The 16,510-nt window shown below is 37.0% G+C and overlaps 1 protein-coding gene across 7 annotated transcripts in view; it reads right to left on the bottom strand.

The window, feature by feature from the left end:
* Positions 1-16,510, bottom strand: part of CHD7 (chromodomain helicase DNA binding protein 7) — a 132,478-nt gene that overhangs the window by 12,852 nt on the left and 103,116 nt on the right. For all 7 annotated transcript variants that reach the window (XM_040587304.1, XM_040587311.1, XM_040587310.1 and 4 more), the window contains 11 exons: positions 16,331-16,507; positions 14,698-14,841; positions 12,056-12,311; positions 7,212-7,422; positions 6,467-6,662; positions 6,082-6,249; positions 5,326-5,505; positions 4,927-5,037; positions 4,614-4,819; positions 3,452-3,651; positions 2,691-2,850 (listed from right to left, as the gene is read on the bottom strand). In XM_040587304.1, the coding sequence (XP_040443238.1) occupies positions 2,691-2,850; positions 3,452-3,651; positions 4,614-4,819; positions 4,927-5,037; positions 5,326-5,505; positions 6,082-6,249; positions 6,467-6,662; positions 7,212-7,422; positions 12,056-12,311; positions 14,698-14,841; positions 16,331-16,507 (2,009 nt within the window). The remainder of the gene's footprint in view (positions 1-2,690; positions 2,851-3,451; positions 3,652-4,613; positions 4,820-4,926; positions 5,038-5,325; positions 5,506-6,081; positions 6,250-6,466; positions 6,663-7,211; positions 7,423-12,055; positions 12,312-14,697; positions 14,842-16,330; positions 16,508-16,510) is intronic.

Here is a 16,510-nt window from a genome sequence, read left to right as displayed (position 1 = left end):
TTCCAACAGGCCTGCCTGGCAACTGCTTACACTGCACAGAGAGGGACCCAGCTCAGCCCAGCCCCGGCGCATTTCATTTAGTTCTACCTAGTGCAGCTTGTGAAGTTTAGACACGTACTCTACCACTGCCTCTGAAGTATTGAAGCAAGTTTGTAAACAACTGAGCAGATGGCTTTCAGTAACTGTTCTGCTTCATTATCTCATAAAATTTCCTCAGCTGCTGCCTTAATACCATTTTTGGAAGCACATCAGAAGTTGTAGGAATAAACGAGATATAAAATCTGGTTTTACTACCTTACAATAAACCCTCAATATGGAATGTCAGGTTTTTCAGATTATACAACTTTTTGCTTCCGAGAATGAGGGGAAAAAATAATCCCCCATTTCCCCTGGGAGATATTAACTATTTTTACTCTTCATAGCTCAAACTGCCATTTAATTTTACCTGTGCACAACCTAACTGCTACAAGGAAGTGAAAAATCCTCATTGCCCATGTTTATTTTTCCCCATTTCTGCAATACTACAGTCATTTTTGGAAGCGCTGTAAGGTGTTATGGTCATACTTGAAGCTGGCAAGAGAGAGAATGTCAGACTGGCTTTTCAAGGAGACTAGAAAAGAGGTCAACCTTTAAAAAAAGTAAAGTATCTACCTGAAAATGATCCTGCTCTCCTATGTTTACCCAATTCAGGGCACCCCCTGCTGCCTAGTTCATGAAGTAAAATCAGTACCAACTAAAACGGAGATTACTCAGCTTGCCCTCTCACTGTACCCATATCCATCACAGCAACTGTTGAATTACTGCGGCTCCTGGTACAGCAAGGGTGACCAGGGAAGCAGTAATCTGATCACCCACTTGCATGAAAAATTTAGACCACCACCAGTTTTGGGAGCTCCTCAGTATAGATTTGATGGAAGTAGAGCAATGCCCAGTTTTACATGTTATTCAAGCAAACGCTGGAAGAGCAGGGATTTGAATGAAGGTCATATGTCTGCAATTCAAAACAGGTCAGACTTGCTTCTTTTAGTATGCATGATACCAGTTAAGGTGTCCCTGCTCTCTGTGTGGCTATGTAAATAAGCTGTTGAGGGTCTCTATCATCTTAGTATTAAGCAATAACAGCTGTTACGTCAAGCCAAAGAAGAGGAGCAGGAAAAAAACACCCCAACATAAAAACAACAAAAAAACCACCAGAGGTTCTTTGCACCTTTCAGGAGTCCTATGCATTAAACCAGCATGTATGTTACATAAGGACAGGAGAGTAGTATCCTTGAAATTGTTCTACTGTATTATTACAGATGCAGTATTTTTAAAATGAATTTATGTCTGATCTGCAAAGTGATATAACAAGTAATGAAGACATGTTACCTGGGAGATTAAAATAACGTTACACTAAGGAATTTAATTACTTTACAAGCAAGAGAAATGTAATAACAGATCTGACTAACAGTTCAGAAAAAAATCAGAAAGCAGTTTACTTGGAAGTGCACTTGCTAACGTAATTCTGTAAGTATCTGTTTTCATCAGTTGAGAATTAAGCTTGATTAGCATTTGGACAGGAGCTAATAAACCCCTTAAATGCCTTTCCTCCTTCACATCACACCCCCTATTGACAGGCCACAGGTACTTTTCAAATCAATAATGTCTTTCCAATAAACAGTATTAGTAAGACATACTGTATATTAAAACACAAAAGTAATGATGACCTTTCAGTAACGCTGCATTACATCTGTATGGTGTATATACAATGAAGAGTGTAAGTTTAAAAACAAAACAACTCCCCAACCCCCAAAATCAAACCACCTCCTCCCCAACCCCAAAACAAGGGATTTTTGGGACAAGGGTTGGGCTCAATGTCTATAATGGAGAATAAAGCACAACTCAGATGGAGAACCAGGACGCTATCAGAGGAAGCTGACATAAAAATAACTAAGATATGACATTCTTTCAGCCTTTTTTTTTCTTTTTGTAAAGAAGAGAATATCTTAAGAGATATTCATGCAACAATAAGCCAACGTAACATCCAAATCAAAATACAATTATCTTTATCCCCAAAGGCCTTCAGTTTAGTAGTATGTTTAGAATTTCAAAAATCAAATCGAGGCACTGATTCAGGCAAGACAACTCAGTGAGAAATTTTATCTCAAGCAAAGGAGAAAAATATTCTGTATAACATGGAAAGCAAGAGAAGAAGGGAGAAAAAGAACAAAGAGAACACACACACACACACGAACTACTACAAGAAACTTTGGAAACTAAGGACTGGATATTTGAGTTTAACATCTAAGAAACAGAACTTTAAGGACATCAGCCTGAGAGACCCCACAAGAAGAGTAAGAAACAAACAGCTTTTGTTTAAAGACAGCCAATTGTCAAGAGAAATAGACTTAGTGTAGGGATATAGTCTTTCCTTTATATGGCAAAAAGAATAACTTCATCTGATTCCATTCTTATTTAGTAAGCAGAAAACAATTTTCTTCAGAACTGCACTGATCACTCATAAAGAGCTTACAGAAGTACCCAGATATCTGTTAAGATGATTATCCCCAAATTAAAAAGTAATAATGGCCTTTACATCCTATTAAATGGCCCTCCATTCTATAAAAATATCCAGAAGTAGTCATGGACTTTTCAAAAGCATGTAGCAAAAAACCCAATCAACTCCAAATGAAACATTCATTGGTACTTACTTATTACAGTGATGTTTGAGATGTTTCCTATAGCTGTCTTCTTGAAATAATACATCTGGATTACAGGTTGTGAGCCAATCGGCATCTTGCAGCATTGGCTGTGAACTCTGTGCTTTTACTTTCTTGCCTTTCCTCCCTCTGGGCACTGGTGCAGACAGACCTACATAAAACCCCAATATTTCTTATACAATCCAAATAGAAAAGCTCTCACCCTAAACTGCATTACGAACATACATTTAAAGCTAAGTATCGCTATCATGTTAATTCCCTTGTGGGCAACATAACCATCAAAAACTGAACAGCCATATAATTTACTACAGAAAATTGCAAATAACAAAATCAACCAAAACTTTCATGCAAATTTAGGTGTGAAGATTTCAAGAATTCAGCACACTAGCCAGAAAATGGTGTTATATAAATATTTCTTGTAAGAGCTCTCATGAATCTGAATAGCCATAAGGAAACAAGCTTTCTGATTTATGGCAATTCAAAAGAGATTAACTCCAGCAGTAGGTGCCACTTAAAAATTATGCTAGAATATTTGTTCAAAACTGATTTAAGGAAAGAGCACTGCATTCTAGAAAGTGTCTGAGGGAGTCTTCCCCTTTAAGTACAGACCAAGTCAAAGCCCACCTTACTCATAAAATGTGACAAGATCCTACGACATGTCAGAATGGCTATAGTTTAAACTAAATACATAGCATGACTGAAGCAATTCTTTCCTATTTACTAGCATCATTATTTGATTGTGGTAGACATACCGGAATGATTAACCAAAGCTCGAGTTTGCCCATCTGCAGTTGGAGTGATCAGATCCCAGATGAAACTTTTGATATTTTCATCCCCTTTGTAATGATTAAGACAATATACCAGGATAGTCCGGCAGATGGTTTCCACATCTTGTTCCGTTAGCTGACGTTTATAGCGCCCATGTGAGAGGATGTCAGTCCACCGACCCCAGCTATAAGAAAAATAGGTTCAATACAACAGCCAGGACACTGGTATTATAATTTGTGACTTTCAGTTTAACTCCTGGTACCAAGCAAGTTGGGACCTCCTGCGTTAGCACTAATGCATTCTGCATTTGCAGGTTACGTCAGGGAATCCAACCTCCAGCACCAAAGAGTTGAGAATGTTTATTTTACAGAACAGGCAATAAGTTCACTGCTCGTAAAGCTGCAATTGAACTACACTCAAAATAATAAAGTACATATGTTTAACTCTAATGGTCCCAATAAGCTACGAATAGGAAATTCAACCAATTCCTACAGTCATGTGATTTACGGAATCATTCTTATTTTGATCCTGAAATCCATTATTACCAATTGTTGTACGCAACTTCCTAAAATAAAGACAGTCATTCTGAAGCCCACCGCATTAGCAGTCAAATACAGCTGCTTGCTTGCAAAGAGATAAAATTCAAATTTGTAAATCCAATGGGGAAAATTATAAAGTATCAAATAGCTGAATTTAAGTGGTGCCAAAATACCAGAATCTATGTTGAAAACCTCTAGATTGACTGTCAATTTCACAACCACATTGTTCTTTATAATACACTTTATTATTCTCCACAACACTTAGAAAAGAGATTAAACCTTGGTAACTCAGGAATTCTTTACACTACGGAGAAACCAGAAACACATATATCATCATCACAGAACTACGTATTTTACCAATGAGTTCATAGGCATCTGAGACACATTCAGATACTTTAAGCTAAATAACATATATAAACAGCTTTATATATACATACATAGCAACTTAAAATCTCACTGATATGTATACAGCATAATGAGGTAAGGTTACACAGAGTAAGAGATTATGTGAACATGTCCAAGAGAAGGATGAGTTATTTACTATGTACCATTTCCATATTTTCAGTTCTTTAGCCACAATCAATATATTTAATCTGTATAACCTTACCCATAAACCAGCAAGTTCTTCTCCACCCTGAAACATTCACTTCTTGCATAACCCTGTGATTTGTCCTGAGGCCTACGAGGCTTTGTGCTAGGCTTTTCTTCAGAATCACTTTCCAGGTCTGAAAACTCCATCAGTTCATCCTCTTTGACTGCACTGTAAAGTCTGGTTTGTTTTCTTACTCTTGGTGTGTCAATAACCAGATTATTCTAAAATTAAAATGAAAATGTAGAAATTTAGGAGGGAGGGGAAGAAATCTTCAATTAAATTACTGAACAATTACATTATTGTACTAGAACTATCATAAAGCTCTTACCCTTCCATTTAAAGCATCAATATCCAGCTCAGCTTTCTTTGCCCACTTCTGCCAAAAATTAGGGTCATCCAAGGAAATGTCTGTCCTGTTCCCAGATGCAACAAAACTAGCCTAGTAATGTGAAAACACATGCATTGGTTTCTTAACTGCATGCTATAAATAATACCTATTTTCACTGCTAAGTACAACACTTAGGACTTACAAAGTGGTAGTTTCAAGAAAGAAAAAAGGTAAGCCTGGAAACCACCATGACTGGAAATACAGATATCCCAACATTTGTGAGGTAAATATCAAAGACAAGTACACTGAAAAGCTAAATTGACACAGAAGGCAATTTAACACTACTTCCATTTATCCTGATCATATTTTATTAATTTTCCTCTAAATGCCAATGCACACCTTTGCAAATGTTGAGCCTTTTCCTTCAGATTCAATAGTAATTGTGTGTGTTCGCCTTAAGAGAATCTGATCAATATCCTCTTCACAAAACTTAGACCCTTCATCTTCCTCATCCATCAGAGCACCATATGCCCCCTTTCGCAGAAGATCTTCTATTTCTTTCTTAGAAAGCTGTTGCACCTGTAACATGTAAGAAGGGTTTAGTGTTTTTTTGATTTATTTTTTTTACATCAAACAATATGTACATCTGACAGCATAACTGGACTGATTGTCCTCTTATTTAGCATTTTAAGAACTGAAACTCTTAAGATAATGTGGTGTCGATCAATTAAACATTCATGGTGAAGTCACCTTTAAAATAAGAATACAAACAACAAAATGCTTAGGATGAAGTTATATGAGCAGTTTAAATGATTTAATAATTCATTGTCACTGAATCCCTTTACTTTAGGTCTGATGACTGCTAAACTCCTCCTGGGAGTAGATTTAACTTACTAACCTGACAAAAAGCTAAAGAAAAGAAAGTCCAAAGCATAAAGGCTACACCAGAAAAAGCTGACTACAAGATCACCAAAAAGTGCCAGGATCAACATAATGTAAAGGGTGGAATGATGAGAATGGATGGATGAGGATTGAGGGAACATGCCATGCTCCATCTGAAACCCAATGTTCTCCAGCTAAAACGCAAACAAGCAAGAAAAGTGTTACACATTCACAGCATTTGTTGATTGTGCACCTTAGCATATTAATTCTCACCCCATTTGTAGCATTTTCTCTTCCGCTCATAGACTGTAGCACAGCCTTATCAAGGCCCAGCTTCAAGCTAGCTTTGTCAAACATTTCCCTTTCATAAGAATTCCTTGTTATCAGCCTGTAAATTTTCACCGATTTGCTCTGTCCTATTCTGTGACATCGTGCCTGAGCCTGATGAAACAAAGACAGATACACAGAGGTAACAAAAGGAAGAAAAAAAAATAATCAATACAAAGAACTTACTTTAAAAGTTATTGCTTTCAATATAAATAATAATCTTTATACTTTCAAGAGAGGGACAACAGATAATTTCTCTTGTAGGTGAAGAAAATTTCACAGCAAAAAGGCAAAGAAAAATTTTCAATAAAATCATCTCTTGTAATATTACCTGGAGGTCATTTTGGGGGTTCCAGTCTGAATCAAAAATGATGCAGGTATCAGCAGCAGTAAGATTAATGCCCAAACCTCCTGCCCTTGTACACAGCAGGAAAACAAACCTATCAGAATCAGGTCTGGAAAACCTGTCAATAGCTGCCTGACGCAAGTTGCCTCTTACTCGGCCATCAATTCGTTCATATGGGTACCTGAAATGAAGATGCATTATAAGGAGAACTACTGTTTCTTTGTAAGAATATGCAATAACAAAAACAAACAAACAAACAAACAAGAACAAAAAAGAAAGAGAGGAAAATACACAACTACAGAACTACAGAGTCAAAAGAACTACAACAGACTGAGTGACTGTTCCTGTACCACTAATTTCATCAGTGGAAGACATACTACTTTGTATCCTGCTTCACATCTTTTGGTAAAGAACAGACTTGTAATCCAAGGAATGAAATAAACATTTAAGCTTAAGCTAAAAAACTCTAGAGCCACTAAAACATTTAACTGAGTAGTGAACTAAGAAGTTTAAAGCTCTCTAGATGAGGTCATTTTGTATTCAGCTGAAACAAAAATCTCAGTACCGGCAACTTACAGGTATGCTTTTCCCTTTACATTATTTTCTGTAGTGATCTGTCTGAAGTGTTTGAATTTCATTCCTTTTCAATATGGATTACTCACAGGTTAAATACTGTGGCCACTGAGGAAAGCACAGCTTATTTAGAATTGTATTATATTGTTGCTCTCACCGTCTTTGAATGAGGTAGTCTTCCAGTATGTCCAAGCAGCGCACCATCTGGGAAAAGATAAGCACCCTGTGGCCACCAGCCTTCAGTTTTGGCAGCAGCTTGTCAATCAGTACTAGCTTGCCAGCAGCCTGGATCATTGCCTGGAGCTGAAAATCTGGAGAGTCGGCATTGTGTGTTTCTTTAAACTCTTCCAAAATTTTCTCTTCAGCACCTGCAAAGATTGGACAGCAATACATGAACACTGCAAAGGGTTTTATTAATAAACAATGAGCTCGCCTTCAATACCCTATAGAAACTGCAGGAATGTTTTAAGCATTATGTGAATAAACATTTATAAAAAATATTAAGCTTAAATTTAAAGCAAACATATACACAAATACAGCATAAATAAAAAGTAACTTTGAACATTCTTTTTTTTTTCTCCCCCTCTTTTAAGCAAGACTAAACCCTTTCCTAAATAAATTCATACAACTATTTGATGCGCTCAATTTAATGAAAATTAGGGGAAAAGATGAAAAAGTAAACCATATTGAAACTGATCAAATGGACTTTCTGCCGCATTTTTAAATACCTCTTTTCCACAGGAAAATACAAGGAATACAAGTCACACTTGATGTCTGTGCCTCCAGAACCAAAACAAGGCTTAAACACGTGCATGACCTGGATCTGATCCTTCCATAATTAATTATAGAATCAACATTCAAACAATGAAAAAACTAACTGGGATGTGTGTGTGTGAATAAGCAGCTGTGAAATTTATTTTACCTTCTATTTACCTTTCTTTTCTCACTGAATGTGTTTTTTTTGTTCAATTTGATGGAACTATCCAATGTATACATTCTTTCCAGAATTAGTCAAAAGATCTTCTTGCCACTCTCTTTGCCTATGAATGACATGCAAATATATCCTTGTACTGCTCATTACCAAAAGACTACAGATCAAGTTTTCGCTTCAACCACTCCTATGCTTTTATCTCGTTTTTTATGTCACTTCTACACACAGTGGACTATTCCAAGAATGATCATATTACTATTCTTGGCTAAGTAAATGGTTAGGAATCTTCATTCTAAGCTTATTTCACATCCAAATAACCCTTTTTTGGAGCTGTGTTTTCCAGTCCCTCTGTTTTTTGTTTTTGTTTTAGGTTTTGGTGGTTTTTTTGTGTGTGTGTGTTTTGGGTTTTGTTTGTTTGTGTTTTTTTTTTAAACAAAATGTAGCTCAAAGTATTCCTGGTTTGTGTAATGTTCAGCTTCAATACTGCTTTTGAGTAACACAAGGAAAGGTGGGAGGGTTGGGGGAGGGGCAAAGAACAGCTTACTGCCAGGCTTCTGCTGAGCATCTCTCTCATATCCCAGTTCTAAGTAGATGCCTGTAAACAAACATGCAAACACACCCTCCCTGTGTGATTGCTGGTTCAGTGCCTACTGTAACGTGGTGTCTCAACTAGACACCACCCTAAGCAGGCTGACAGCTTTGTATTACTCAATACACTTGCACTACTGGCTTTTACACAACTTAACAGACTCAAGATGTGACTGCACTTGAAGGCAGTTTTACATCCCTGAATTTTCCTTATCTGGATTCCTGACTCCAAGCATTACCGATCCTAATGGTTTGCACATAAGAAAAATAAATCCATGTGAAAGCAGTACAATCAGACACTCCTTCAAGTTCCCTTCAATCATAACACTTCCCTTCCTTGTGAAACGGCCAGAATTTAGGTAGTAAATCTCAGATTCCGTACTGAGCTTAGGCAGTTTCAGGATCTAGTAGGCTATCAAGTAGTTCATATACAGTAACTTCAGCCATCTTTCTTAGTTACATAATTTACTTCTTAGTTAACTGTGATACCCAAATTTAAGTTTCATTACTAAGTAAATCAATATGCAAACACAGCATGTGCAAAAGCAAACGACCTAAGCCAAGCACACCACAACAAACTCACAAACAGGTCTAATGAATGGTGAATTTTCAGTATGAGAGCTCAGTCTCAGGAAAACCCACTTCCATAACAGACCATGACCTTCAAAAATCTGCTCTTTCAATAAACCTGTCTGAGCCATATACTGTATAAGACCACCCTGTCTGTTTCATTTCTCCTTGAAATGCAATCAAGTGATGTACACTGAGTAGCCTGTTACACAAAAAGTTACTTGATGTAGTAGCACCTGTAGGTTTGTTACACTAGTTCCTATCCTAGCTGATTTTTAGTAGGGAATGAAAGCAAGGCGTTTGAATGTGTGCTTCGTTCATTAGGGAAACCCCCACTTCCCTCCTAATTAGGAAGACTTCCAGGGCACAAGAAGGCAAAAGGAACAGAGTAAGAAATGTTTCCAGTGTTCAGCACTTTAGGATGTGTAAGTACAAACGCGCTCCCCACTGCTGCCTCTCTGAGACAGAGAAAGAGGAATGATGTAGAAGTACTTGAGAATGGTTGCTATGGAGAAAACAAGGTGTCCAGCTCTAAGAAAAATGACAGACAATGCTTTGCCCAAGTTGGTTGGAGAACACACAACGCAGTAACTCCCTCGAGAAGTCTACTCAAAGACAGTCTCAGCAGACCACCATTCTCCCCTCCACAGAACAGATCTACCAATCAAGAAACAAATAAAAAAGCACCTCACATTCAACTCCTACCACACTAATTCCATCATATAACCTTCTACGGCTCTTAACTGAAGATTATCTAGAAGACTTGCTTGCAATTTTGATGCAAAACAAAACATACAGCGTTCTACTTGGATATTCAAATGCACAATGCAGTACTGCTTGTTCACAAAACCTGTAAACTGGGAAAAAAAATGGAAAGAATTCAGAGACACCTTTATAAAAGCAGTTCAGTCTCGAGAACCTGCTGCTGCAACAAATTGTTCATCAGGAGAACACTATACAACATTCTGTACTAGCACTGCAAGACCTCTTGGTAGAACTAACAAACTTATGCCATCACTCTAAGTATAAAGATGTTAATTATCAATCAACGAAACAAAACTGTAGGCTCAGACAACTACAGGATGTAAGAGTACTTTCTGTCCTAGAACTACAAAGAACATACTTATTTAGTTCCATCCACGCTAATTATAGTCAGGATTTATTTATTTCTCCCTCAAACCTGAAGGCTTGACCTGCCTGTCATATTGCTACATGACACCAACCAAGTCCAAGTATTCAAAAGTAATAAAAGGGTTATTACAAAAGGCAAAAGCGTTCAAGAGACAAACCCACTTCCCCTTATGAGGGTTAAAATACAGTCATCAAAAAATACTTGAAATTTTCTATATAGCCAACTGGACTTCAGCACTCTTTAACAACAATAAATGATAAAAAACTTGTGAGGGGAGGAAAAAAAAAAGCACTGCTGTAGGCAACACTAAGTTTTGCAACTTATGAACTCTATTTGACAAAACAAAGCGGCAGCAAAATATTCACTTTATTTCCTTCAGCAAACATGAAATAAAGCAAAAATAATGGCAAGGTTAAAACTAGCTGAAGATCAAGAAATGTAAAAAGCATCAAGTTCAGAAGCTCATAACCTGAAACATCTAAACCAGTTTCTGACAAACTCATTTATATAATGGATTTATTTAAAACAAAGAACAAACAAACAAAAAAACATCCTAGACAAAACTACTTTACTGTATGCTCATCTGAGTTTAGAAATTGAGCAGCCCACCAGCATGACTGGGTTGAAGTACTTTGGAGTAACCCTGTATTAGGTCTTTGGTATAATTGCTTGCGCATGAAATATAACTAGATGTCATTTCATTAATCAGTTTAAGCATTTTTTCTCCCCCCATTTAAACAAAAAATGTCAAGAAAAAATGTAAGCACTGCAATATTGAAGCCATACAATAAAAAAACTGAAATCACATATGGTTCTTGAACAAACCAGTCTTTACCATGATGCTTACAACCAGCATTAAACCAACCATAGCATAAATCATATATATACAGTAAGGAAGAGGAGCTGGGAAACTAGCAGAATGGAACCCTGTATGGAGGCTTGTGTTACATCCTCAAAGGGAAGATCTCCTTTGGCCAACACGTTCAAGTTTAGCATACTTCAGACAGCTGTAGCAAGCTGGTTCATCATATGGTCGGTCACTGGAACAGGGTCCCCAGGTAAGTGGTCACAGTACCACGCCTGTCACAGTTCAAGGAGCATCTGGATGACATTCTCAGTCACATGATTTAGTTTTATGTAGTCCTGCCAGAAGCAGGGAATTGGACTCAATGATCCTTGTGGATTCCTTCCAGCTTGAGATATTCTGTGATTCTATAGTACTTGCCATGGATAATACTGATCTAAAACCAATAGCATCATACTGAAAGCCAGTATTTATCATTGAAGTCTAAAATGACATTTACATATTTTTTTTCTGACTAGTTAGATCAGGAAAACCAACAGACAATACGTGGCCATAAAAACAGGCCTGATCTTCCACAAGTTTTATTCAGAAATTTTAAGTTACTATCTCATGAAGTTCTGTGGCAAGAAAATAAGTAGCAGCTAACTGTAACTCTGAAGAAAAAATTGCCATATTTACGCCAGCAGCCAACAACCTGCATGGTAACTGGAGTCTTGTTTATCAGAAATAACAGAAAGGAAATCTTGACAATACCAACGCTAAGTCCATCAGGGCTAGGAAGCCTTGGAAAAAATGTCTTCAAAAGCAATGCCATCCTGGCTAGCAGATATCCATACCAAACAGAACTTAAAAGGTTATCTCACTTTTCTACTTAAAATAAATACATAAGTAAGAAGTCACACTAGAATATAATTTCTAACTCACTGAACTTCCTTACAACCATTTGTCAAACGAGGAGAAAAACAGGCAGCCTACCATTAATAAGGTATGGATGATTGCAGCATTTCCTTAGTTCCATCATAGTGTTTAAAAGATTCGGTACATTTGCCTGACCTCCACCCTTGGAAAGAAACGTGAAATTCTTTTCAAGAATAGCACGATAGTATTTCTTCTGAATATTCGTCAGCTCAACTTCAATGATGGTTTCCTCTTTGGGGGCCAGGTTCTTTTCTACATCCTCCTTGAGACGTCTCAACATCATCGGCTTCAAAATAGCTTGGAGTTTTTGCACCTAGGAAATATGTCTTTAGTAAATGACTGAAAACTGCAAGGCTTCAAATATTTATTTTTCACTTTCCTTAAATCTAAAATCCCTGTTTCCTACCTCAGATCCCATGTAGAGAGCATTTATAAAAACACCTTTCCTCAGTGACCTAAAGACTGAGTTCTCCTTGTTAACTCAGTGGCATATACATTTCTAAAGTAAATTTTTAGCATGCGACCCTACTGCTTACTGCATGTTAATAAACAGACCTTGCTTAGAACTATCCTTCTGAACAAGGACAGTACTGCACACCAGTCATCCAGAGCTAACCCCAAGTAAGCAGAGCTATATAAGCAAATCTGACTGTAAGATTGAGTTTTGCAGTTAACTTCTGAACACTAAACACAGTGTTTAAAGCTGTTTTACTTCTTTATATATCTGCTTCTAATTCTTCTCTTATTTCCCTAGTTTTGACATCCACTGAAATAGAAAAACTATTTAGGCTTGGTCTCAAAATGAAAACGTTTTATTTTTGTAAAGTTTTAACGCACTGATCATTTTAGTGTCTCCAGGTCTTGCAATATATACTTTGAGACATATCCTAAACAGGGAAGGGGAGAATAAATGCCTATTTTCCTTAAAAAAAACCCAAAACCAAACCCAAAAAACAACCAAATTTTGTCAGATTTTTGTAAAGTCCTTTACCTAAAAAGCTCAAACATATTCCATATAAAAACAGACTGGAGTTTAGGGTTGTTTTAGGTAGTCTGTCAAAGTAAAAACCACTTGCGTTGAAAAGCTGGTAATTCACCCTGAAAATAGTTATCATGTCCTGATGCAGAGCTGCACAGCAGAAACACAAACACTTTGCACAGCAAAGACACTTTCTCCTGAATTCACATAATCCCCTTAATAATAAAGCAACTTTAGGAGAAAAAGATAAATTAGTACAAAGGGATGAACCATTAAAAAAAATACATGGAATAGGACTGCAAAGAATGGAGAAGAAAACCCAATTCATTAACACATAATCTCTCCCATCACTTGAAAGATAAATTCTAAAACATCTAATGGTGTGTCAGCAAAGAAGGTAGTTCTTCTACAACTTATTGGCCCAAGCAATCCAGGCTCCAATTCTGTTCATGGCTGATGGCATTATTTTAGCAATATTTCCCTGTATGGCTTCAAAAATTCCCAGTTCAGCTCTGCTGACATTTTGAGCTGGCCAGACAAAAGCTGAGAGTTAGGATATATTAACTCCAGCTTAAACACTGTATTAACAGGACTACATGGCTTCTGGATCAGAGCTGGCTCACTTCTAGTCAGGTCAGAGTCCATTCTGACTGGCATGCAACTGCCTGCACAATCTGTGGAAACATATCCTATGATTCCCGCGGGACATGCTATGATTTTTCCAGGAGGTAAGGGGCTAGGGGAGAGCTGGTTTGTAATTTAGACTATTACCTATGAAAGAATGGAAGAGCTGCTCTCAAAGAAAGTTAACAAATTCAAGCAGTCAAAAGTTAGAAATACCAGAAATTGAATTTTCAGACAAAACCAACAAAGCTGCACACCAAAATGCATGCAGTCATAAATTTACTTCATCACAGGGTACAAAGGGCCCAATTAAGGTGCCTAAATTAAGATGCCATGCTTCAGTTAATTCCTAATGTTAAGGTGATTGGCCTGTTACCTATTGACTTTTTAAAACATTTTCCTGCATACAAGATGACATTTAAATTTTATATATAAATCATGATATATAAATCATATATGATCATGAGAAGCTTTTACATTTTAGATCTAAAACATGCTGCACTGAGGTCTTTCATTTTGCATTGATTTATGCACTTCTTTTATTGCACAGCCTGAGAAATCTGTTTCCGAGTCAGTCAAAAAATTTTCTTTCCATTTGTTACCTCTTGCTAAACTACGTTTCAAATATGTTCTTGTTTGCACAGAAGTCATTGATAAAACTCTCAGATGTTAGCTCCACAGAAGTTACAGAGTACAGTCTCCTCACGCTGATACTGAGGCTTAAGGAAGAATGTCAACTGACAAATTCATTTTTTTAGAGTGAACAAACAATTTAAAAATATTTTCATCCAGCAACTGTTAGAAGACACCCCACTCCCCATTTTCAAGTAACACATTTCAATGAGAGGAAACTTTCCCTGTTTCTGTATGACCAATGGACAAAGGATAAAACCCTCAGTGATAAGGCAAAAAGCCTTTTGGTCAAAAGCAAAAAACTTAACAAAATGAAAACAAACAAAAAACCAGGGATAAAACTTTTTGGATCTTCCAAAAAGTAAATAGCTATTATTTGTAAAAACAAGTGAAGTTCAGATATAATAAAATGGATAAATTCACTCTACCTAAATAAAAAAGTAAGAATGCAGGAGAAGTTTACCTGTTCTTCAGTTTTCAGATCACCAAATTCTTGCATGAATGTGGTTTCTGAGGGGAAGCGACCTGGTTCCAAGAAGTGAAGCAAGCTAAATAGCTCTTCTACTGTGTTTTGCAAAGGGGTTCCAGTAAGCAGCACTTTATGTTCCTGAAAGGTTAAGAAATAGCTGCCTTTGAATCTATCTAAATTAATTTTCAATGGAGAAATACATATAGGAAAGAAAAATATTTGTGTATCTCTCATCTTTGCTTCCCTCCCCTCACCCCCCCAACTACTTACATATTGCACAAAAGACACAAAATGTCTTTTCAAGACATATCTAACTAGTATTCTGGCCTTCCTTCAGTGATACCCCAGGAAAACACTCTGCTACTTAAGCACCTCCAAAACTCCTCCAGATAAACATGAGATTTTACTGATCCCAGCTGTTTCACAAGTACAACAAACTTTAAATGGCAAAACAACAGCTGAATTTATCCCATCACTTCCAGTATAAATCCATCGATTCACCACACCTCCAATAGACTCAGTGCATGAATCTCTTCAGGGCAGGTGTAAGTTTCTAACACAGGAAAACCTGAAGTAGAGTCTTACTTTCCATCTACACACAACAGAGCATAAGACTGGCAGAGACAAGAGTAAAAGCTGCATACTGCTTTACAGGAGGAGCCCAGAGAGTTTAAGAAACTACCCAAGGTCAAAAATGAATTTATTAGAACATGAACTGGAGTAAGACATCCCTGATCTCCACCTATAGCCACACCTATAAGTTCAGCTTTCCTCTAATAGCAACCATAATAAGAAAAACAAATTGTATACAGCATTTTTACAAACTTTCATTCACTAAGTCTTCAGACTCCTTCAAGAAAAGTATTGTTTAACAAACGGAAAAAGAAACTAAAAGCAACCTATAGGTCACCAGTGATTGCGTAAGCTAATGTTTATTCCTCTTTATCATCAGAAATAAGACACCCTGAGTTCCAGGTTTTAACTTGGCATGATGGCATTCCTCTCCCATTTTTAAAGAATCTTCTGGTCAGGAAAAAAAGTAATTATTATTTTGCCTTTAAAATGGTAAAACTTTTAAAAACCATCACCTTATTTTTCTCTGTGTGCTTAATACATGTATTTTGTGTAGATAACATTTATATTAGCATCAGAAATCAACTCACTTTTCCCTTCCTTAGTCAGCCTGAAAGAACATCCTTATGGCCACAAAATAACTTAAAATTAGAGTTGACATTAATGCACAGCAGTTTAACTCTCACACCTGTATTTGGCCACCTGACCACACTATACCTTTAAATAAATGTCTATGTGAAGAAATGACTATGGAGTAAGTCACATAAAAAGAGAGAAAGGAAAGCACGAATTTACCCTGATTTTCTTAACAGAATCCACATAATTCTAGGTCTAAACCAAAGAAGAGACTTAGGAAACGTCAGCACTCCAAAACCGAAGGTATGCATATGCTTCTAGGTATTTTAAAGACTTTCTTATGTGCATTCCCTCATTTTTCTTAGCACTTTATGATTTTACTTGAGAAGAAAACCTTTTATTTCACTTTGTGATGCAACTGTAGATAAGGAGTAATAGAAACACAGAAGATGCAAATGTAAGAGATGTACACACTAACCAGGTCCATCATCTTGAGGCCTTCCAAAAGCTTACAGTTCCTGTTTTTCAGCCTGTGGGCCTCATCAATGACCACGCAACGCCATGGAATGTTACGCAGCTCTGGGCAGTCAGTCAAGATCATTTCAAATGTTGTGATAATGGCATGGAACTTGTAGGACCCCTTTATCACACGGCCCTA

The sequence above is a fragment of the Falco naumanni genome, chromosome 3, assembly GCF_017639655.2.
Source record: "Falco naumanni isolate bFalNau1 chromosome 3, bFalNau1.pat, whole genome shotgun sequence".
NCBI classification, from domain to species: Eukaryota; Metazoa; Chordata; class Aves; order Falconiformes; family Falconidae; genus Falco; species Falco naumanni.
The sequence above is the reverse complement of the archived record's forward strand: the minus strand, read 5'-3'. Positions and strand labels throughout refer to the sequence as shown.